Here is a 24,740-nt window from a genome sequence, read left to right as displayed (position 1 = left end):
CTTCACAAAGCTAAAACCCCGTAGTACTCTTTCTCAAACATAGCAGAACAATTATACAATTCAGCCACAAAATATAAAATACAGAAACATTCACTCAAACACACAGGAAAAAGAAAAGAGACTTTTTTTTTTAAACGCAGAAGAGGAAAGAAAGGGGGGGGGGCTACCAACAATGGTACTGGGAATTACCTCAGAGATAAGGGGAGGTCTGCACCAGCAAAGTTACAAAGAGTACCAAACTTGGTAAAAAGGAAAGAAAGCGAAAGAGGGACACTCACATAAATAGTCAAAAAATATGCGACTATCAGTAGGTAATTAGGTATTGGCAAAAGAGAGAGAAAAAGCTCTACTAATAGAGGAAAATAAAATGAAAATTTATAATTGACTTAGCTGACAGCTGGCCTGACACATCTTTAATCAGTACGCGACAAATGAGATAGTACAGTTTTGTACCTACCATAAATGTAGATGTCCGATAGGTATGCATCTGAAGTCCTTACATATGGGTTGTCCTGCCTCAGGCAGCCCTTCGGTCGGCCGGATTCCAAAGTCTGGGTCGGTGGCTGATGTCGCCCTCTCCCCGACGTCACAGCGCCTGGGGTATAAAAACGTCAGCCGACGCCATCTTCCTCAGTTTTTCTTGCCCCAGATGCCAGGTGCCCTCTAAGGAAGGCTAAATTTGGAGAAATGCAAAAAATTCCAAACATGCACAGTAATATAAAACAAATACACCATAATAGATAACCCCAGCTAGCTATAAGAGGGATAAGTACCCAGGAAATACCACAGAGGGGAAGGAGGGAGGGTAAACCTGACTGCAGATGCATACCTATCGGACATCTACATTTATGGTAGGTACAAAACTGTACTATGTCCTTCAAGGATGCATCTGCAGTCCTTACATATGGGTAGAATACCATAGCCAAGCTGGGGGTGGTAGGATCTAAGAAAGGGATGGTGTAGCTAAAATGCCCTGCAAGACTGCCATAGCAAAGCCTGCTCTGGATCTGGAATATAAGGGTAAGTTGTAATGCTTGGAAAATGTATGCACAGAGCTCCATGTAGCAGCTTCTAAAATGTCTTTGGTAGCCACCCCTCTTAAGAAGGCTGTGGAAGTGGCTGTGGCTCTGGTGGAATGAGGTCTAATGTTAGCTGGCACGGTTTGCCATGAAAAGAGTAACAGAATCTAATGCAATTCCCTATCCATTTTGAAACTGTCTGTTTGGAAATTGCTTTTCCTTGTACACCAGCAGCATATGCTACAAATAGCTGGTCAGATTTTCTGTAAGTCTTAGTTCTGTCCAAGTAGTAGCGCAACTGTCTGTGAATGTCCAGGGTATGCAGAAGTTTCTCCCCTTTGTTTTGCGGATTTGGAAAGAAGGTAGGCAGGTGAATAGCTTGGTTCAGTGAGACCCTGGATACCACCTTTGGCATGAATGAAGGATTGGTTCTCAGTGAAACTCTGTCCTGATAAAAAATAAGAAATGGTTGTACTGCCATGAGGGCCTGCAACTCAGATACTATTCTTGCTGAGGTTATGGCCAAAAGGAAGGCAGTCTTCCAAGACAGGAACTGTAGTTCTGAAGATGCTGCTGGTTCAAAGGGAGGTAGAGTTAATTTTTCCAACATGAAGTTAAGATCCCATGTAGGCACTGGTGGTTTCCTTGGAGGATTGATGTTTTTAACTCCCCTTAGAAACTGCCTTAGGAGAGGAAGAGAAAAGACAGGTGGATCAGTATTGTATTCTGCTGAAATTGCTGAAGCATGAATTTTTATGGAAGAGTAAGAAAGGCCATTGTGGAGCATTTCTGCCAAGTATTCCAGGATATGTGCCAAGTTCATCACTGTCGCATCTAGGCCCTTTGTGGTGTTCCAAGCGGGAAATCTTTTCCATTTTGCTGAATATGCCTTTCTTGTGGAAGGCCGGCGAGCTTCCATGATGATGTCCTTCACTGTCTTGGATAGCTTATCCTGGTGAGGAGTCAAGGTATTCTCCAGGCTGTCAGCTGCAAGGTTTTCAGGCTGGAGTGCAGAGTTTTGTAATTGTGTTGTGTCAGAAGAAGTGGCCATTGTGGTAGAGGCCACGGTTTCAGTCGTGACATGCTCCTTAACAGTGGGTACCAGTGTTGTCTGGGCCAGTCCGGAGCTATCAGAATCACTTTGGGCTGCTCTGTCCTGATCTTCAGTAAGACCTTGGTCATTAATGGAAGAGGTGGGAATGCATATACTGTTAGAGTATTCCAGCTGAAAGAGAGGGCGTCCACTTTCCATGCTTGTGGGTGGTATGTCCTTGAGCAGAATTTCTTCAGCTGATGGTTGTGGTGGGAGGCAAAAAGATCTATGTCCGGCCTCCCCCATGATTGTGTTATCTGAAGGAAGATGTCTGGGTGCAGCATCCATTTGTGTGGATCCATGATATTTCTGCTTAGGCTGTCCGCCAGTATATTGTCTTTTCCTGGCACAAACTGGGATTGCAGCTCTATATTGAGTTTTAGGGAAAGTTCCCAAAGATTCATTGCCAGCCTGCAAAGAGGGTAGGAATGGGTACCTCCTTGCTTGTTTATGTACCACATAACTGTGGTATTGTCTGTCCTTATTAGCAGGTGTCCTTGATGCAGAAAATATTTGAAGGCCTCGATTGCATGTATCGCCGCCAGCATTTCCTTTTGGTTTATATGCATGCGCAATTCTTTCTGTGACCATAGTCCTTGGATGCATCTGCCCTCCATGTGTGCTCCCCATCCATGGTCTGAAGCGTCCGTTGTAATGGTTTGGCTGATTACTGGTTTGCTGAAGGGCAGACCCCTGTTTGACTGGCTTGCTTGAGCCCACCACAGAAATTCCTTTTGAAGGCATGGAATGAGTGGTATCAAAGCTTCTAGGCTGTGACTGTGCTGGCATCATAAACTCCTTAGGTACCACTGAAGTTTCCTCATATGTAGCCTTGCTTGTGGAATCAGAAGAATGCAAGATGCCATGTAACCCAGGGCCTGCAGGATTTTCCTTGCAGTAAGCTGAGTTTGCTTTGTCAGATTTTTGAAATAATCCGGTAGTTGTCTTTGTTTTTCTTCCGTGAGAAAAGCCATTTGGGTGGTTGTATCTAGTTTTGCACCCAGATAAATTATCCTTTGGGATGGAACAAGTCTTGATTTGTGAATGTTGACTGTATATCCCAAAGCCTGACATAGGCGGATGGCATAATTCAAGTGTTTTACCAAAGTTTGTTGGCTGTCCGCTTGTATAAGGCAGTCGTCCAGATATGGGTATATTTGAATCCCCTGAAGTCTGCAGTGTGCAATTACTGATGCCAGGCATTTTGTGAATACTCTGGGCGCAGTAGATAAGCCAAAGGGCAATGCTGAGAATTGATAATGCTCTGAACATGCAAGAAATCTGAGGTGTCTTCTGCAACTTTGTCTGATAGGGACATGCAGGTATGCCTCCTTGAGGTCTAGAGTTACCAGCCAAGACCCCTTGCCCAGCATGGGAAGGAGTTGCTGTAGGGTCAGCATTTTGAATTTTGGCACAATGAGATAAGTATTCAGTGCGGACAAGTCGAGAATAGACCTCCACTGTTTTTCTTTTCTTGGGACAAGGAATAGTCTGGAATAAAATCCTTGGCCTTGTTCTGTGAGAGGAACCTTTTCTATAGCTTTCATTTGCAATAGGTTGGAAATTTGTTTTAAAGCCTCTGCCCTTTGATTCGGTGGCAGGTTTGGCTTGCCTTTTCTTTTTGGTAATGTATGAAAATGGAACCTGTATCCTTTGTCTATTATTTGCAGTGTCCATTTGTCCCTTGTAATACTGTGCCAATTTTTTGAGAATAAGGATAGCTTTCCGCCCAAAGGTGCTTCCAATTGAGCCCTGGTTGGCGGGGTCAAGGTAAAGTCATTGAGTCTGTCCTTGTGGAGCAGTTGTAGGTCCTGCACTACCTCTCTGGTTAGGAGGCTGCCACTGACGTCCTCTGAAGGAGCCTCTAGCTTGCGCTCTACCTCTGGCACGCCTGTTCTTGCCTCTTTGAAATCTCTCTGTGTCTGGAAAGGACCAATTCTTAGAGGGCCAATTTCTGCTGAATCTTGGTGGTTGGACCTGGAGAAAATCTTTGACTGTCTGAACAGATTTAGCCTTTTCCTCAACTTTCTTTAAGACCTCCTGAGCAGTGGAGCCAAATAACTTTTGCTTTTCCAGTGGCGCATCCAGAAGCTTTGCTTTAACATGATCTGGCAGAGTTTGTTCCTTCAGTCAAGCATGCCTACGTATGACTGCACCTGTCATTGCTGACCTACATGAAGCTTCCAATGCATCATAACCACACTGCAAGAAATGGTTGCTAACCTGTTGGGAGTTATGTACCAGATCCTGAAGTGACTTGCGATCTAGGGGTTCAGGTGAAAACAGTTTTTTATGCAATTCATCTAACAAATACTCTTGGTACTGCATCATATGGAATTGACAATTTAATGCCCTCATAGAAAGAGTGGAAGAAGTATACACTTTTTTACCCCATCTCTCTAAAGCCCTGGACTCCCTTTCAGAGGGGAGTGGATTTTTTGTAGTGGCAGATGCAACCCCTTTAGGGCCCTGGGAAATAGTTTCAGGGTCAGCAGAGTGGGCCTTGTAAAGGAAATGATGCGAGTCCGGGACCCTGTAGTACCTATCGGGTTTGACAGGAGCCGGAGGAAGGGAGTCAGGGGTAATGCTAGACTCAGTGTACACATCATCAATGACATTCAAAACAGGAGGAATAGCCAAAGGTCTATGCTGAGGTAAATGCAAAAAAGTCCTTAATCTCTTCCTGGAATCAGAGAATTCCTGGCCCTGCCATTTGAAATGCTCTCTCATGGAGTGAAGGGTCTCCCCAAAGGACAGCTCTTCAGGAGGAGAGGCAGAGGGAATAGATTCCTCTGCATCAGAATCCTCGTAGGCTGTAAAGGCCTCCTCCTGGTAGTCTGAAAGAGCAGAGCCATCTGAGGCCTCATCAGAGGACTGGGGATCAGTGGGCTCAACCCTGGGCCTTTGGTCTAGAGGAGGTTGAGAGCCCCTGTCCGGATGTGGCTGAGAGCCCCTAATTAAGGAAATAAGGTCCTCAGCTAAACTTAAAATCTGTGAACCTGCAGTGGATCCCTGAGGAATAGCCTTGGGAGGCAGAGATTTTGGCTGTTTAGCAGCTTTAGCCCTTGTGAATGCCTTTATGGACATGGATGCAGGAGGCCTGGCTGCTCCACGTGTTGGCGTAGTTTTGTCTAGGGAAATGGTGTCGGATGTTTCCGGAACACCGGTTTCTGAGGGAAATTCTATAACCGACTCAGAAGAGGCCTCCGGGGCCGAGGTTGTCGGTTGTGCGGTTTCGACGGTCGGAAGTACCAAGGACTTGGTTTCAGCCGAGACCGAGACACTCGCAGTAGGCCTAGGGGTGGTTTCAGCCGAAACCACGGACCGCGTGTGTCGGTCCTTGTCCTTCCGTTTTTTGGTTAAATGAGAAGTCGGAGTCTCCGACGGCATATTGTAACAGTAACTAGCCCCAAAAAATTCCTCTGCAAACTCTGCCCGATGCCTAAGAGTGCGTCTGTTGAAGGAGGCACAGGCTGTACAGGCCAAGACGTCGTGGTCTGGGCCTAGGCAGAGGAGGCAGTAAGAATGGAAATCCTTATGAGGTATTTGTTTCCCACAAGTTAAGCAATTATTAACTTTAAGCGTTTGATCTGACATCGGCTGAGGCAAGAAAGAGTCCCCAACGGGGTACTTAGCTTTTGAAGTCTTTGGTAGCTGAAGTTACAGGAGCTGGCCGACCGGCACTTGCGAACTGCTTCTGCTTCGGGCACCACGTGGCAAGAAAGACTGAGGAAGATGGCATCGGCTGACGTTTTTATACCCCAGGCGCTGTGACGTCGGGGAGAGGGCGACATCAGCCGACGCCGGACCCAGACTTTGGAATCCGGCCGACCGAAGGGCTGCCTGAAGCAGGACAACCCATATGTAAGGACTGCAGATGCATCCTTAAAGGACATCTTGGGTAATATGGAGAGGGGCACTATGGGTAAGATGTAGCTGAAGAGATTTTTTGGCTAGCGCGAGCTTGTTGTAACAGCCAACTCGGTTCAGAGGAGGAACCGACATCCATCAGTAAGGAATGAATGAAGATTAACATCATCAGATCCAGGGATCTAAATCTTCAGAACCAAGTAAGCAAATCACTGTGGAGAGGCAGGTTCAATACATAGCACCCACCCTATCTGTGGAATAGACTCCCACTGCAAATTAAGCAGTCTAGTGCATTATCATCCTTCAAACAAAAACTGGAAGATCGAATGGGTAAGTCAGTAATTCACTTCTGGCTTACCTAGACTAGCCTTCAGCAACAAAGGAGGCTCTGGCTCTGCTTGAGTGTGGGTTATTGTGAAAATGTAAGTGGTCGTATGACTCAGTTGCCTTGTAATCCCAATGATTTTACAGAATGCTGTTCCAGATGTAAGCAAGTTTGGACTTGCCTGATCAGAGTTCTCTTCAGGGTTTCTGCACTGCACTCTCCATACCGCTTTGCTCAACAGGTCTGGACAAAGCCAAAAAATAATGGGGAGACAAAAGTCCAAAAACAGGGACAATTTTAAATAGTACTTTAACTCACTTTAAAAGGCTAATAAAAAAACAGGTTTTGCATCAATAAGCATTTTCCAAACAATAAGAAGTATGAAACTCAATACCGGACATTACTGACCAACTCCAATCCAGAAAATTATAAATTTTAACAGGAACAGGAAAAAATATGATGCAAAATCAGGGATGTTTTGCAAAATTCTGGGCATCTGACATGTATGGTACACTCTCGCAGCCATTTTGGAGTTGCTTAAGGACATGTACCTGATATTACAGAATCCTGATCTGATAGCTCAGGGTATTGACGGCCAGGGTTGCTGAGCTGTATACTCCCTCTCCACCAAATCACTCAAGCAATCTGTTTTTCCCATCCTTTGGTGAAGTGCTGTGAAAGGAAGTTATCTTAGTGCTCTATGAAGTTCTGAGGGACAGTACATCTGGAGCTGCAATAGGGCTCTTACAGAGAAAAGTGTCATTTCTCTCAGTGGTGGAGACAAGGACTCTGTTTCAGAGATATTCAAGAGGGTTTCCTAGAACACAGGCATAACTACTTAACTTGGGAGGCTCGGGATTTAGAAGGTCTGACCTATTGAGACTGCCACTTGAAGTGTTCCCTCATGAATGACAGAGAATCCCCATATATGTCCTCAGGTGCAGGGTCAGAGACCAGTGCCATTACTGTCATAAGCCAAAGGAAAGAAAAGTTATCACCTGCAGTCCAGTTCCTCCTATTTCTCAGGCTCAAAGAAGTTAAAGTCTCTTGCTGTACAGATCTCTCTCTGTGACCACAGGTTCTGACTTCTGGGCACATACATCCTCATTCTACTATAACTACGGAAATTCTGCTCTCCCCTTCCTTAATAATTAAAAGATATTCTCTATAGCAAATGTTTGGGGCCCATTGTCTGCTAGAGGTTGTTGGGCCTGTTCTTTAGTCAGCTAGGCCATGCTTAGGGGCTGAAGGCATGAACATAGGCAGAGGTGGTAACAGGCATCAAGGCCAGTGTCTAGTTTAGTGCATTTACAGAGCTGATGCCCTTGGACTCAGGGGTTCTCAAAGAACTCTTCCAGATTATCCCTTTCCTTTGGTGAACATGATTCCCCTCAACTGTACTCTCCTCTCTGGACAGGACATCTGTGCCACCCTGCAACTTGGTGGGTTGGTCGAACAAGGCATTGGGTCTACTTCCATTTGGTACACCTGGGAGGCTTCTTCTCTTCTCTTTAATGCTTCTGAATGAAATCCATAGCAAGTACTGCAATTTCCATAATGTGCTAATACAGACAATGGACACAGTATTCTTTATGTGGTATTGGATGTCAACATGCCTACCCATTTGCCTTTTCTGTAATGGACATGTCCTATACCTCCACATACTACAATTTGTTTACCAGATGTCTGCCTCAATACAAGCTAACCAACTTTAAGAATTAAGGGGAATAAAAATTATCCCTGATGGGGAGGTCTGCCTTCTCGATGCTCTCTAGTTGTACTTCTGGACCAACTTCAGACTATGGCACACATTTACTGTATACATGCAATGTGGTAAGAAAGAAATGAAGATAACACAGGCAGATTTCATCTCTACTCCCTGATCATGAAGAGGGGGTGCTAAGCTCTGAATGTTAGGCCTGACATTGGACTCAGCCAGTGGCAAAGGTTTGTACAATGATAATTGCAATACCTATCCACTCGAATAACATCCAGTACTGCCCTCAGCCAACCAGAAGTTATGAGTGGGATTTCTGGCCTATCCTCAATTATCTTTTGTATTACCTTGAGGAGAAGAGGGACTGGAGGAAAGATGTAAAGAAATAGGTTTGCTCAGCTCACTGAGAAGGCATCTGTTCCCTAAAAGCCTCTGGAGTTGGTTCTGATGCAAAACTTTAAGGGCTGCCTGTTGTCTGAAGAAGAAATAGGTCTATTTCTGGCACACACTACCTGTGGACCAAACTCCAGAAACACATCCTTGCCTAGCATCTATTTGTGAGGGTGCATTTACCTTTGTGTTTTGCTCAAGTTTCCCCCTGATCCTCTTTTGACCCAAGTTATGTCCCCAAGACTGTATGTCAGGAATCTGTGATGACTCCCTGGCTGTCTGGCCTTAGCTTGAACATGACCACAAAACTGAGGTCCACCTACTTCAGTCACCATAAGAACTCTCTGCTGATGCACGACAGAAGAGAGATGAGACACTATAGGGAATGGGCATCTTGGCTCTTTTTCTTAGGTACCATTGGAGTTTGCTAATGTGAAGCCTTGTCAGGTGGACGATTGGACCACCATGTACCCAGTGATCTAAGAAACTCACCTAAAGTAATCAGAGTTTATTGTGCTAAGGAACTCAAATATTTAATCAGGAATAGCACCTTTTTAGAGGGGAAAATGCCCTCTGGTTTAAACTGTCCAGGAGGACTCTCAGGTAAAGAACTTGACTCCAGGATAATAGCTGGTATTCTGGTACACAGAGAGACCAGCCTAGTTTTTGGAAGCAGGTAACAGCAAACTGGAGATCTGTCTGCATCTCCTCTAGGGCAGATGCTTGAATTAAGCAGCTGTCCCACTAAGGGAAGATATGTGAATTTTCTTGGCTCTGCAGTGACCACCTGGCTGCAGTAGACAAGCCAAAGGGCAAGGAAGTAAACTGGAAATGAGAACCTCCAGCTTTGAATAAGAAGTACTGCCTGACTGCTGTAGCTATAGGTATGCTGAAGTAGGCATCTTCCAGATTAAAGTTAACCACGAAGGCTTTAGGAAAACGGAGAAGCAAAAGGACTTGCAAATCTTGGACTAACACATGCAGTCTTCTCTAGGGACTAGATATATTTTTAGGTAGGAAACCTATTTCTTCTTCCTAGTTTGGTGTTCCCTCTAGGACTTCTTGCTTCGCAAGGTCTTGAAACACAGGTTCGGCATTACCTCTGGCCTCTAGGTATTGCAGGAATGCTTGAGAACATTGGGTCCTTTGATAAATTGGAGTTTGTACTCGTGTGCCAAAATTCTTAGGATCCAACTTGTCTGTTATTTTGAAATAGATTATGAGAAAAATTATTGTGGAGGACCTCTGTATTTTTGGGACAGCATATGTTACTGAGTAGGGATTAGATGGAAGGAAAAACTTCCAGCCATGAGGACCTTTAGGTTTCCTCTTTTGGTCAACTTGCCATGTTTTCTTGTACTGGCCTTCCTTTCATCATGGCTACTTACCTTTGTATTGCCCCAGGTGGAAGTGCCAACTCTTGATACAAAAGTTTCTATCATATTTATGAGTACAAATGTTCAGCGGAGGATCAAAAACAAAAACAGCTCCTTTTCTAGTGGAGCATTAAACACCTGTGCTTTTACATTATCTTGCAGAGAATTAGTCCTCGGCCAGGCATGTCTCATAATGACTGATATTGTTGTTTCTGACACATGACACATCACACAGCCATAAAATTACATCTACATTTGAATGACAAATTTTCAAACACGTTCAAGTTGGCACACACTTCTACATTGGGACTTTTTAATTTCTTCTTTTATTTAAATGAAATATCTCATAAAACAAAACTTGGGATACCTCTCTATAGACTGAGAAGGAACAGCAGAATCAGACCCGTATGAACTCCACCTTGAATCCGCATGGCTGATATAAGGAACATAATCTACAGAGTGAAAGAATAATGTGTTATCCAATGGTCTGTTTTCATGCCACCATAACACAAGTTAAAAGATGCTATCAGTCTGTCAGTTCTTTACCTGTCACACTTATGGGCTTAGTAGTACTTCCTTGGGAAGCAGTAGCTTGCACTGGGTCAGTGGTATGATAGCCTGTACGCGAAGACCTAGAAATTGCACCCCACTTGGAAATTATAGGTCCTTCACCAAAAGGTATTATTGGATCTTCATCCTTTGGCCGTCTCTGAGGCTCAAACAAGTTTATTCTTCTTGTAATATCACCACTTTCTAGTTCCTAAGTAAATGACAGGACAAACTAAAATTTAGTATATGCTACTTTCAATTTGTCAAAAACAAGTGTGATCTTCTGCTCTTTCTCTTCAAAATGAACTGCCTTATAATTGTACAGACACAATCATCACTCGTTATTTTCTTAATACATGCAAGCAGAAGAATGTGTGAAAATATTACAAGCTGAGTAACAGCAAATTATGCAGACTTTTCAGTGTTTACTATTTTAAACTTCCTACTTAAAAGAACATCACAAATATGGCTTGTTTTACATTTAGAATAGTAGAACTAATAGTATAAAATCATAATATGCATGAACAACCAACTACATTCTAGTATAACATTACAATGATTATATAGAATAGCATTTGACACAACAATATTTTGCCTATGTGGAACAGCCAGGTCCAATTCCAGCTCCCCTCAAATTTTCGTTTTTTCTCATGCCTTCATAAACTCAAGTGGTTATTAAAGGCAAAATCCACCAAGTTGTTCCAATTCTATATACAAAAATATGTAGAGATAATAGATCTTTCTTCTGTGAACTACCAACATGGGAAGGAGTGTGCAAAAACTTGCTCAGTTCCACAATGTCTCCTCCACAGCTGAAACCTATTGCCCTTCTTATCCTCAGGAGTCCACCAAATTTTGCCCATGACTGTAAAATTATTTCAAAATAAAATGAGCATGCTCTCACAGAAAGCAGAAGTGTGCCTCCATCTTCCATCTATACAGTCAGGATTGTGCTCATGGCTGGTCAACACTTCTGGTCTCTACCAGTGATGTTTAGGTCCTACATCTTAAATATACTCTTTTTTTTTCCATAGGAAAGAAGAGCTGTGTACAGAATGCTAAATCTCTCTTTTTGACCCCCAGGATACAATGACTTACCACAACACTAGGTATGTTAACATTTAAAACAGAAATTGAGCTACTACCTCACTAGTAACATCCTGATCACCAAGGACTGAAAAGAGGATTTTGCAAAGAGCTATGGACTATACCACACCCCCCCCCAAAGGATAATATACTAACGCTGAGGTTGCAATTCCTCAGATAAAGTATTTTGTTAGTGAGGGAAAGATCCTTACTCTGGATCCCGTACTTAATTTTTAATGACCAGTATTCTTCCATTTAGGATGGTGCAAGCCACTACCTTTCCATTTACATAGTGAAGTACTGAGGATACATGTTGACTCACTGATATTTTTTTCACAAAGTCCATTCGATAAGAACAAAAGGTGTTGAAAAAGCATACTCTGCAAACCAAACAAAAAATATGTTTATTTTTTTTAAAATAGCTGGTTGCAAATCCCCATGCTCCCTCATGGGTGGCAACTTCCCCACAAGCCCCTTGCTTACACCTATTAACTCCATGATTGCACAACAGTGGGGAAAGGGCAAAGTCAGGTTCGCTGAAAATGTCTTTTAACACACTTTCAGGCTTTGCGGAAAAGGTACCCAATCATTTGGCATGTTTGCACTACTGCAATACATCTGAATAATTAACATATCAGATGATCTTCAAAATGGCACACAATACTGGATGGCTCAGTAACGTACTTCCTTCTTCAGACCACCCACAAGGCTCTTACAATTACAAACTCCCACACTTTGGGAATATAAACCCCACTTGTGCAGGAAGTTAGCTAGTAAGTAACCTCAGGATTCTCTGTTCCTAACTACTACTTGAACAGGGGGTTGCAAATGTAAGAAAACATATCATACTACAAAGTTATGAAACACTAAACTTCAGACTCCGTTGCCATATCTTAACAGCTCGTGCATCCTATACAAGGGGGATGAAGGCAGGGAGTAAACACAGGGACCCACTCAATGTTCATGTGATGTGGTAAGTAATCTAATTTCATCTTACTTCAAGACGCCTTCAGTAAAGCATGGCAAATTTTGGAAAAATCTCAAGTTGAGTCCCACAGAAAAACACCACTGAAGGCATTAGAAAGTGTCCAGAAATGTAGAAGAAAAAAAAATTAGGGCAAAGGGTCATGGACGGGCAATCATTTTAGAGACCACTCTACCAGAGAAGGAAAGGTCTAACCTATAGTTCTTGGTAAAGATATGTATCCAATGACCAGATATCCATGACACTGATACCTGCTATGGATGCATTCCTAAAATATGCAATAAAGGCATCCATCACTGTAGAAAAATGTCATGTTTATGACCAACAACCTGTTTGCGGGTGACAAATGATGCAGATGATAATTCATCTGAAAATGTTCTGTGAAGCATTTGTAAAACTTTCCATAATACAAGTCAAGGAAATGAACATCTAGGTCATCTGCCTCTGCTCATCCTGTGTCTACAGACTGCTAACGGCTTATGACTATAAATGACAATGAACATTTAGGATATGAAGTATACAGTCTTTCCTATATTCAGAACTTGGAGAGAAAAGCAAAAAAACATACAGGTTTGGCAGCACAACAGATGATAAACTACCTTCAAGTAAAACAAAGACCTATTTACAGAGAAATATCCACAGTTTTACACACAAGATAATGTACTTCAGAGATCTGTCAAACTGAGGTGATGGACAACCATGAATGGTGTTTTGCAGAATACAAATTTAAGGTATGCCGAAATCAGCCAATCTGAAGAGCCTAAATCAAGACCATGAGAGAGATATGCCAAGCCAAAAAGAAATAAGGAAGACAAACATAACTTTCAGCTGTGAAAGAGAAACACTTCCACTTAGTTTTAAATGCAGCTACAGCAGAAAGCTTACTAGTAGCTTAGGCATGCAACAGAAAATCTTCCTGGCAAAATCTAATGGCTGAACATGAGCTACAACAGCAGGCATGCTTTCAGCTGGAGAAAGATCATTTTACCATAACGTTATTCTGAGCCCTCAAGCACTCGGAAACAAACTGTCGATGGAGATGCAAGATTCAAAGGACCTGACAGACAACAGGATTTGTGGGTTACAACGAAGACAGAAGAATGTCTACCTCAGTTTTCTGTGCAGAAACTTTCTAGCATCTGAGGGGGAGGGGGGACAGAAGCACTGCAGGGAAAGTGCAAAGCAACCTGCAACCATTCCACTTAGAACACATCTACCACCCACTTCCCCCCCGTCCAGTAGATGGGAAATTGTACAGCAATGGTCAAGTGACAAGATCGACCTTGGGAGTCATCCACTTCCAAAAAAGTATAAAACTGTTAAGATGAACCACCACCAGCTGAGGAATCAAAAGTGGCATTGCACCCCTCCTGGATATGACTCACTACCAAGAACATTTCCAGTCTGGTAAACTATACCCATACAAGGATCAGTTCTTTGAAAAAGTAAGCTGCTCCATGCCACAGAGAGAGATAAAGTCCTGACTACATCACAGGCCATCAGAGTTCAAACAGCAGCTCATGCATCTGTTGGAGCTAAGCAGGAGAGGATGGGAGTGAGTGGTCACTGCCTCTTCACCCCATTCTGAGGAGAGAGAAACCACTCTAATTTGCTGCATGGATGTCACCTACTGGAAGCTTCTAGGTGGTAACCCTGTAGAGCCTGGGTCTATTGAGCCCATGCTGCTGTGTGCTCTCACACTGTAAGCCAAAGGCAGTTACAGTGCAGCTCAGAATAGCTGTCCCACGGATGGAGGGGGTAGGCTGACCCACAAGACCAGCAAGGCTGGACCATTCCTACTACCCGACTCTTGCTTAGAACAGCTGAGCTCATAGGGGATTTCCTGACTTACTGGCAGGAACAAATGGGCTGCAAGTCTCTTGTCTGCCCAGGAATCCCCAGCTCCCTCAACTGAGCAAAAGGGCCAAATGAGTGCAGGTAGAGGAGGTGTTATACTCGGTCCTGCAGGGAGCAAAAATCATTGAAATGATAGAAATCAATCTCCCCTTTTAACATTACTGGTGCCAAACTATTATGCAAATATCTAACCTAAAAGGAAAGGCCTGGATTTCAGTACAGTTTCCACTGTATGCATGGAAAAGAATGTAACCACAACCTCAAGATGTCTAATGTAGAGATGCTTCTTCAAATGAGTCTCATGGCTTTGGATAAAGGCAAATGTGAAAGCAGCTCCTAACCCAATCAGCAATGCATCAAAGTCAAGGACTGCTTCAAGGAAATGGTAAGGAAGGCAAAACCTAATTCCAGTTTGTTGGACAAGACACACCCATCCAGAGAATAGCAGCAACAGATAAGCATAACTTGGAAAAGATGACTCTGCAGCCACTTGAAGTAAAATCAAACTGCAGGACTTGTACATAAAGGCAAGCCAAGAATGTGGTGAACCATATAAGTTCTAGAAGTGACAAAAGAAGACAGACTCCAATCAATCTCTGTGATGCCACTCCAGGTGGACACATCTTAAACTTCATGCACTTTCTACAACAGAAAATGTGAACTATGTCTACAACTACCCTTATAAAAGAAAGGTGTTGCAAAAAGTACCACTCTCAACCAATAGTGACTTCAAACGGTTGCAGCAAAGTCCAGGTTGTCAACATATATAGGAAATTATGATGGCACAGATTTTGACTTGCAAGGATGTCCTGGATGACAAAGCTGCAGTGGCCTCCAGATGGGTTGTGCCGGTGGCCTCTGCAGAAACAGATGGCAGATATGTGGTGGAGGGCTGTGAAGGGGCATCATCCACACAGGCTATCAGACTTCAAGGTAAGGATGTCAGTCTTCCAAAATTTCTGCTCTGTCAGATGTTTCCCAGAAGGCTTCGTATTCCTAGGCAGGAAACTGGAGGCAGAATAGGTGGAATGCTACGATGAACGTCACTTACAGACTCCTTGCGTAGAGTAGGGCATAAAGGTGACATTCAGGCATACCATCCTCAGAACTGATTACCCCAGTAGGAACAGCAGTCCAAGGAAAACCAAAGGGAACCTGGAAAGTACAGTTGTGTACACTTTGTAGATGTTCAAGTGTATTCACTGTTGCAGTCATTACATTTGGGTTATCTGCTTGTAGGTAGCCCTCCGTCAGCCTGATTAACAAAGTCTTGGGTCCTGCGTCAGTTGCCGTCTCTTCCATGATGTCAGGTCGTCAGGGGTATAAAACATGCAGCCGACATCATTACATCAGTTTTTCTTGCCCCAGATGTCAGGTGCCCCCAGTGGTAAGCAATTAAATCTATAAATATACAAGGTTATACCTCAAACAAAAAAGCAAATACACCAAAAAGCTTTTAAGCATTGAAAAGGAGAGAAGAGGTATAGCCAAAGTCAGGGGGCTGGAGGGAGGGTAACCAGGACTGCAACAGTGAATACACTCGAACATCTACATTTATGGTAAGTGTACACAACTGTACTATGTTCTTCATGTTTCACTGTTACAGTCATTACATTTGGGTAGATTCCCAAAGCTAAGGATGGGAGGAGGAATTTAGACAGCATTAGGATCAGCTATAATGCCCTGCAAAACTGCAGTGGCAAAGCCAACTCTGGATTTAGAGAAAATTGGCAAATGGTAATGCTTGGTGAAAGTATGTACAGAACTCCAGGTAGCAGCTTCTAGGATGTCCCTGGTAGGTACGTCTCAGAGAAAGGCTGTAGAGGGAGATGCAGCCCTGGTTGAGTGGGATCTGATCCCGTGTGGGATAGGTTTTCCATGGTGCTTACAGCAGAAGTGAATGCAATGGCCTATCCATTTGGAGACAGTTTGCTTTGAAATAGCCTTCCCCTCTGTCCTTGCAGCAAATGCCACCAGCAGTTGTTCAGATTTCCTTTGAAGTTTAGACGTGTCCAAGTAGAATCTAAGTTGTATGTGCACATCTAAGGAGTGCAGTATCTGCTTCCCTTTGTTCTGTGGATTAGTAAAGAAGGTAGGCAAATAAATGGACTGATTAAAGGCCACACTGGATACCACCGTTGGCATGAAAGATGGATTGGTCCTGAGGGACACCCTGTCCCCATGAAAGATGATGAAAGGCTCCACTGCCATAAGGGCCTGTAATTCAGATACCCTTCTTGCTGAAGTGATGGCTAAAAGGGAAGCTGTTTTCCAAGAAAGGGAAGCTGTTTTCCAAGAAAGGAATTTTAAATCTGCAGTAGCAGCTAGCTCGAAAGGAGGACGGGTGAGTTTCTCCAATACAAAGTTAAGGTCCCAGCCTGGAGTTGGAGCTCTCCTGGGTGGTCTTGCATTTTGGCCCCTCTAAGGAACTGCTTGGGCAGTGGAAGAGAGAAGAGGGGAGGTTCTGTGTTATAATGAGCTGAAATGGCTGAGGCGTGAATTTTTATTGAGAAAAAAGACAGGCCCTTGTGAAGCATCTCAGTTAAGTATTGTAAAATCTGAGGTAAATTGGGCACTGCTGTGCTCATCCCTTGAGATTGGTTCCAGGTACAGAATCTTTTCCATTTTTCAGCATAAGATTTTCTAGTACTAGGCCTCCTTGCCTCTAAAATGACATCCATCACTGGTTTACTGAGGGGTGGTAAAGGAGAGCTTAGGTAAGTAGCTAGGCTGCTAGGTTCCATGTTTGAAGCGGAGGGTGCAGAATCTGGTTCTCCTGCTGAGACAGCAGGGTAGGAGTCTGAGGCAGGTGCCAACATTGACACACTGCGCAAGAGGGGGTAACAGTGCTGGCGTGGCCAGGCTGGTGCAATCAAAATCATCCTTGGTTTGTCTTGTTTGATCTTTAGTAGCACTTTGGAGAGCAGAGGCAGAGGAGGAGGAAAGGCATAAACTGATAGGTTTTTCCAGCTGAAGGACACAGCATCCACCTTCCAAGCTTGTCTGTGGGGAGTCCTTGCACAAAATTTTTCCAATTGATAATTCTGGTGGGAGGCAAACAGGTCTACAGCTGGGCTACCCCATTTGCTTGTCAACATGTTGAAAACCCTTGGTTCCAGTTTCCACTCATGTGGGTACATGAGGGTTCTGCTTAGTCCATCTGCCAGTGTATTTAGTTTTCCTGGCAGGAATTGAGCTTGTAGATGTACTTGGTAGCTCAAGGCTGTGTTCCACAATGCCATGGCTAGTCTGCAGAGGGGGTAAGAATGTGTACCCCCTGCTTGTTTATGTAGTACATAACAGTGGCGTTGTCCATCTTTACCATTAATTGTCCTGGAAGAATGTGGTCCTTGAAGGCTGTCAGAGCACTCTGTACAGCTAACATTTCTTTATGATTGATGTGAAGGTGCATTTGAATTGGGTTCCATTTGCCCTGAATGCATTTCCCTGCTAGGTGCGTCCCCCACCATGCATAGTCTGATGAGTCTGTTGTTAGGGTTTGGGTGGCAGGGGGTAGTGTGTATGGTAGTCCCTTGTTTTGGTGGCAGACCTCTGCCCACCAAAGGAATTCTAGGGGTAGACAAGGAATGATAGGAATCATTGCTTCTAGATCCTGAGAATGTTGACACCATAGGCTTTTTAGATACCATTGTAGTTTCCTCATACGGAGTCTTGCATATGGAATTAGAAGAATGCAGGAGGCCATGAACCCCAAGGCTTGTAGTATTTGCCTTGCAGATAGCAGAGTTTTTGTGACCACTTGGTCTGAAGTAGGTTGTCAAGTGAATTTGTTTCCCTGGCGTGAGGAAAGCCATCTGGGAAGTTGTATTCAAGCTTGCTCCCAAGAATATAATTTGTTGACAGGGTACCAGGTGTGATTTATTTTCGTTTATGGTGTACCCCAGACAAGTTAGCACCCTCTGTACAAAAGCCAGATGATTCAAAAGTATGTCCTGGTTTTCTGCCTGAATTAGGCAGTCGTCCTTGTATTGGAATATCTGAATATTTCTTTGCCTGCAAGATGCAATGACTGGAGCTAGGCACTTTGTGAATACCCTGGGCGCAGTAGATAAGCCAAAGGGCAGTGCAAAGAACTGATAGTGCGTGTAGCCTGCTTTGAAGCGTAGGTATCTGCTGTAATACTCCCTGATTGGGCTGTGCAGGTATGCTTCCTTTAAATTTAGTGTTGCCAACCAGGCATCTTTGCTTAGCATAGGAAGCAACTGGTGAAGAGTCAGCATCTTGAATTTTGGAATCACCAAAAAGGTGTTTAGAGTAGGCAGGTCCTGGACAGGACGCCATGAATTGCCTTTTCTGGGTACCAGGAAAAATCTTGAGTAGAAACATTGTCCCTTTTTCTCTTCTGGTACCAAATGAATAGCCCCTATGCTTAAGAGAGAGAGTACTTGCTTTTGGGCCTCTGCCCACTGCTTTGGAGGTAGATCCGGCCAACCGTTTGGAGTTGGTGACATGTGGAAGTGAAATCTGTATCCTTGGGACACTACATTTAAAACCTATTTGTCCTGGGTAATGAGTCCCCAGTTCTTTGCATGAAGTGCAATCTTTCCCCCCAATGGGGCAGTCAGTTGAGACGTGCTTGGAAGTTTTAAAAAGAAGTCATTGAGACAGTTTAACATAGGGGGGAGTTTTATTACTCCCAAATTTGGAAGTGGAGGCCCCCCACTGCTTAGTCCTGTGCATCCCCTGGGACTGAAGCCTGGGTGCTCTGCTGGATCTGGGTTTGGACTGAGAAGGTCTGGAAGAGGCAGGAAAGGACCAATTCTTAGAAGGCCAATGCCTACTAAATCTTAGGAGGTTGTACTTGTAAAAAATGTTTAACAGTTTGCATAGATGTAGCTTTTTCCTCCATCTTTTTAAGAAATTCTTCTGCCTTGTTGCCAAACAGGTGGCCCTGATTTAAGGGAGCATCCAGTAATTTCACTTTAACATAATCTGGCAAGGATTGCTCCTTAAGCCAAGCATGCCTTCTAAGTACAGACCAAGTTACTGCAGCCCTGCAAGATGCCTCTAGTGAATCAAAACCACATTGCAATGTATGTTTACCAACTTGCTCAGCAGAATGCATAAAAATCCTGTAAATCGTTATTTTCAGCACAATCAGGAGTCAACATCATTTTCTGTTTAAGCAATCCAATAATATGCAGCAGCTACTTTAATATATGAAACTGGCAATTCAAGGTCCTAATGGCCAAACTTGCAGAAGTGTATACCTTCTTACCCCATCTATCCAGCGCCCTGGAGTCTCTATCAGAGGGAGTAGGATTTTTGGCAGTAGTAGCTTTACTGCCCTTGGGTCCCTGTGAAATGGTTTCAGGATCCGCAGTAGGATTTTTGAAAAGGAACTTGTGAGAGTCAGGAACCCTGTAATATCTATCAGGTTTTCTGGAAGCAGGAGGTAAAGAGTCAGGGGCCATGCTAGTTTCCGAAAAGGCATCATCAACAATGTCCAGTACAGGAGGTACAGCTAAAGGCCTGTGCTGGGGCCGGAGTAAGAAATCCTTAAGCCTCTTTTTAGAATCAGAGAAATCCTGACTTTCCCAATGAAAAAGCTCCCTGAGAGTATGCAAGGTTTCACCAAAAGAGAAATCCTCTGGGGGAAGCAGAGGGAATAGAGTCCTCAGCATCAGAATCCTCATGGGTAGATAAGAGTAAATCCTGGTCATCAGAGGAAACAGAAATTTCAGAATCCTGGTCAGAAGTATCATAAGCAAACTCAGTCCTAGGTCTCTTAGAGAGGTAAGGTTGGCTTCCCTTGAGTAAAGTAATAAGGTCTTCAGTCATTCTTATCATTTGTTCTTTAGGCATAGAGGCCTGACCATGCAGTCTGGGCATCAGTTTTCTAGGCATGGTTCGAGTTTTAGGCCTTGAAGAAGAAGATGGCGCCGGTTTAATATGCAAGTCAGTAGGCCTGAATACACCCTCAGAAACCAGTGCCTGCACAGCGGCTCTGGATCCATCCAAGGTACAGACATCTGCAGATTCCTCAGTTGAAGCATATCGAAGCATACCGGACTCTGAATGGGTCTCAGTAGAGGCCTGCGAATCTGAAATAGCGGGTATCAGGGGCTGCAAAAGTGCCTCACTGAGTACCGGCGAACTGGGCAGACTGTCTCTGTCTTTATCTTTGTGTTTCTTCGGAATGTCGGTAGTCGGATGGCTTACCGAAGACATATCAGGATTATTGAACCGAGCACCAAAATATCTGGAAGTGCAAATATACCGACGATGGATAGTTTGTGGTTTAAATAAGGCACAAAACCGACAGCAAAGTATGTCGTGGTCAAGGCCTAGGCAAGGAATACAGTACGAATGAAAATCTTTATGAGGCGTTTGCTTTCCACAAAAAATGCAATTATTTACTTTTATTGACATCGGTTAAGAGCAAGAAAAAGTTTCTCCAATGGGGTACTTAGCTTTTAGTTGAAGACTTCGGTTCTGAAACTCGAAAACAAAAATTTCAGGAGTTGGCCGACCAGCACTCGCGAACTGCTTCTGCTTCGGGCACCGCATGGCAAGAAAGACTGATGTAATGACATCGGCTGCATGTTTTATACCCCTGATGACCTGACGTCATGGAAGAGGAGACAGCAACCGATGCAGGACCCAAGACTTTGTTAATCAGGCCGACTGAGGGCTATCTGCAAGCAGATCCAAATGTAATGACCGCAACAGTGAAACACGAAGAACATCCTGCACATCCAGGACGGAAAAAGGACTAGGGGGATGGAGGGAGGGACTGAATACTGCACCGGTGAATGCAAGGGCATCAGCCATTATGGTAAGATTTTACACAACTGTACTTAGTCTTTACATTCACCGCTGCAGTATTCATTATTCATTACGTATGGCAGAGTGCCAAAGCTCAAAAAGAATCTTGGAGGAGAAAGCAGCAGTACAGCCTTCTAAGACGTCATGAAGAAAAGAACAAAACCCCCAACTGGGTACTTGTCTGCATCGGTGAGGACTTCAGCAAACAGCAGAAATCACTGGAATTCCTATAAGCAGGAAAAAAAAAAACGGCAAAACACGGATGGAGGCAAACAGACCAATGGTTAAAAACAGCGTTTGGACTGGTGGCAAAGAAGTTCTGAGGAGTGTGTAGGTGACGTTCAGCATACTTAAAGCAACAGTAGACCAGCTGGATGACGGACTTCACGGCACTGAATCCCCATACATAATGAAATCTGCAGCGGTGAATATAAGGATATCTATGTAAACATGGTGTGTCTGACACCTATTCAGGCCCTGACATCAGGATGGTGTGGGACAGAGTCTGCCGAGCCTGCAGTGGAACAGTGAAAAACTCTGGAACTCAGCCATCAGACTTCAGCAGGCAGGAATCTCACAATTCGGTACCGCAACAGTGAATTGTGAACACCTAGTTTTATAAAAGAAATGTGTTGCACAAAAAGCAGGCAGTAAAACTCGCCACTAATGATAACCTCAAATAACTACAGCCAAGTCTAAATCAATATTAAAACCAGACAGCCAGAGTAAGGAAACAGCAACAGGATATGCTGCTAGCTGCACTTATCTACCATAGCTAACACCATGCTAAAGATCTAGAATGCACAGTAAACACCAAGCAGAAGTAGCTTGTACTCAAACTGCTGTCCACATACAGTAAAGACAGGACCCTTCTCACGTTGCTTCTATTTGCTGATATACCAAAAGACATCTAGCATATTTAGTGAAGTCATCTGAAAGCTATATACAGGCTGTGATATCAGAGTTTGAACAGTTAACATATCAGCCTTCACATAACTGATAAGGTACTGAACTCAATTCCTTAGGGACCAGGAACAGACATAAGATCTCCATGCACCCATTCTAGACTATTTTACCATGGTATGACAAGACTGCCAAAACTACATATAGGAAAAAAGTAAAGCAACACAGTGAAAACAAAATGCATGGGGGTGTCTATGTGAACCACCTCAGCCCTTCAGAATAATCGTCTTCTTAAAGCAAAGGTGAAGGAAGTTAATCCAAATCCAAGTTATGACCCAGAAACACAAATATTCAGAGGCCCTCAGCAAACTTGCTTAATTCATGTAAATGTATTCTGGCAAAACAAGCAAGCAGGAAGCCAGTCACACCCAAGTCTTGCTACTACCAGCATGTACTTTGGGTACCCCTCTGATTGCCCTTGAGCCTGTATGCACATGAAGAAGAAAACATCATCTCAGTAGATGATGATGATGATGCTTATACTACACAATAAAAGATATCATGAAAAGGGTGAATTCTGAAGAGGAGACAAGTTTAGACTAAAATCTGTACTCAACCATCGCTTAATTTCTGCCTCTACTGCTCCTATCTGTGACCTTTATAAAACCCATCCAAGCCAGTCTTTGTACAAGACTCCCTCTATCACTGTAGGCCTTAAGTATTGATGACGTCATCCTTTTCTTTCTTTTGGCTGAACAGCTGATTGTCTGTATAAGCAGTATTGCTCCTGACTATGCACTTTATTTGCCTCCAGGCAAAGACAGAGCACGTGCTAGTTTACCACTTTCTGCTGACCACATTTACTCTCGGCAGGTCTATGCTTTTTGGATAATGAATATTGTAAATTTCCACAAGCGCATGTTAACAGGATATCTGATCCAGGTGAAAATCGAGAAAGCACAGTCATCCAAGGGGCTTATCACACCAACAGCTCTTCGAGGAGAAGCCCCTGTAACAGTAAATCAGAGCGTTTGGGATTACTTACCTCTACATACCAACTTCTGACAAGATTTTCCAAGCAGTGCTCATCTTCCCAGCAAAGAACCAGTGCAGGTCACATGCCAGTCAAAACACTGAAGAAGTCAGTGTAAGGCTCCCCCACTGGCCTTTGAACTCCTTGGTTCTTTGAGCCTGCAGTCAAACAAAGTGTGCTCATCAACACTTGAAACATTTCTATCATAACACACACAGAAAACGTTGTGACTCTGTACAAAGGACTACAAAACAGATCTTCATAATTAACATGAAGCCATCCATATATGTAAGAAAATACAACCTAATAAGAAAGTGCAATACATTAACTACCAATAATAGGTTTACTTCTTTTTCTGAATCTACATAGAGCAGTACACCCAAATATTTGGATTTAACACTGTCTGGTATACTGGCAACAGTTAGCACAAAACTTTACAGAAAGCGAACGTCTGCCAAAATATATATTTTTTTATTTGACAACAGTTAAAAACCCACCCCACCTCATATCACTTCTTTCTTTTGAGGTCCTACACTTTCAGTGCCACAAAAAAAGTCTTAATTCAATTGTAACATACTGGAATGCTTCTGAGCAGGGGCTATTCCAAAAATAATGTTAGAAATGCCTTTTTTAAGTTAGTTTTTATCACTCAAAAGTCATGTATGTAACAAAAAAATGTTCTATTTAATGCTGAAAAGACAATGACTTCCACAACCAAAATAGTATTACTTATGTATTGTTTGTTTGTTTCTTTCGGCTTTTCTTGGTTAGGGGTCGCCACAGCGGAACTCCGGTCCGCTAATGATTGGCAGTAGATTTTGACATGCTGGCTTGCTGGGCCTAACGCACAACCTTCAACAAAGAAACGCCCATTCACGCATGTCACCACACAGAAGACGCTCAAACTGAGAATCGAACTGGCAACGTCTAACATACTTGGTTAAAAAATATAATGCCATTCTTTAGTGAAGCTACTTAAGACGCTTGTAAATATTGCAGTTTGACAAGTTCTTCAGTAAGAAACTAGACAACTAAGTCAGTATTTCTTTCAGGAACCAAGGTGTACTTGTTTTAGGTTTTGGCGAAATCTACTTACTACCACAGAGACAGACACACCCATGTGTTAAGTACAATGTTTGTCAGCTTATTTCTGAAACCTGTAAAAGAATTAAGGAATAACCAAGGACGTGGTGTGGTATATTGAAGATTTATCCACGGTTGGCTTGGTCACCCGAGTGATTAAATAAAGCCAACCATGGGTAAATTTCAATATACCACAACCATGGAGTCGGTTATGGCTATTATACAATGACATTTAAGAAAAAAAATACTTACTTTTCTTAAATAATGTCGTTGTATAAGAGCACATTACTGTTTTTCCATGGTTGGTGGTATACTGCTTCCTTGTGTTGATGTACTGTGCATGCGTATGGGACTTGCATTCCCATGCATACCTAGTACATCAATGCTTTGAAACGGAAGCAACGGAGAAAAGAAAGTCTCTGTTCCATTTTTTTTTTTTAATTAAAAAAAAACTTTAGGGAAATTTAGGGATAGGATAGAGACAGCATGGAAGAAATACAAGGGATATCAGGTATGTGTGCTTAATTTTAAATAACGTACCTGATTTCCCTATTATTTTGTCCAAGCTGCCTCTCTGGTATGTCCAGAGTCAGGCCTAAAGATTTTATTTTGTAAGAAATAAAAATAAATAAATAAATAAATAATATACCAATGGAAAGAAGTCT

At 43.2% G+C, this 24,740-nt stretch overlaps 1 protein-coding gene across 3 annotated transcripts in view; it reads right to left on the bottom strand.

Annotated features, from left to right (window-relative positions):
- Window positions 1-24,740, bottom strand: part of RC3H2 (ring finger and CCCH-type domains 2) — a 2,406,224-nt gene that overhangs the window by 546,945 nt on the left and 1,834,539 nt on the right. For all 3 annotated transcript variants that reach the window (XM_044058310.1, XM_044058308.1, XM_044058309.1), the window contains 2 exons: window positions 10,337-10,550; window positions 10,158-10,242 (listed from right to left, as the gene is read on the bottom strand). In XM_044058310.1, coding sequence (XP_043914245.1) covers window positions 10,158-10,242; window positions 10,337-10,550 — 299 coding nt within the window. The remainder of the gene's footprint in view (window positions 1-10,157; window positions 10,243-10,336; window positions 10,551-24,740) is intronic.

Source organism: Protopterus annectens, chromosome 16.part0 (genome assembly GCF_019279795.1).
Source record: "Protopterus annectens isolate FY-2018-M chromosome 16.part0, PAN1.0, whole genome shotgun sequence".
Taxonomy (NCBI): Eukaryota; Metazoa; Chordata; order Ceratodontiformes; family Protopteridae; genus Protopterus; species Protopterus annectens.
Note: the sequence above shows the minus strand (reverse complement) of the source record. Positions and strands in the feature narration are given on the sequence as shown.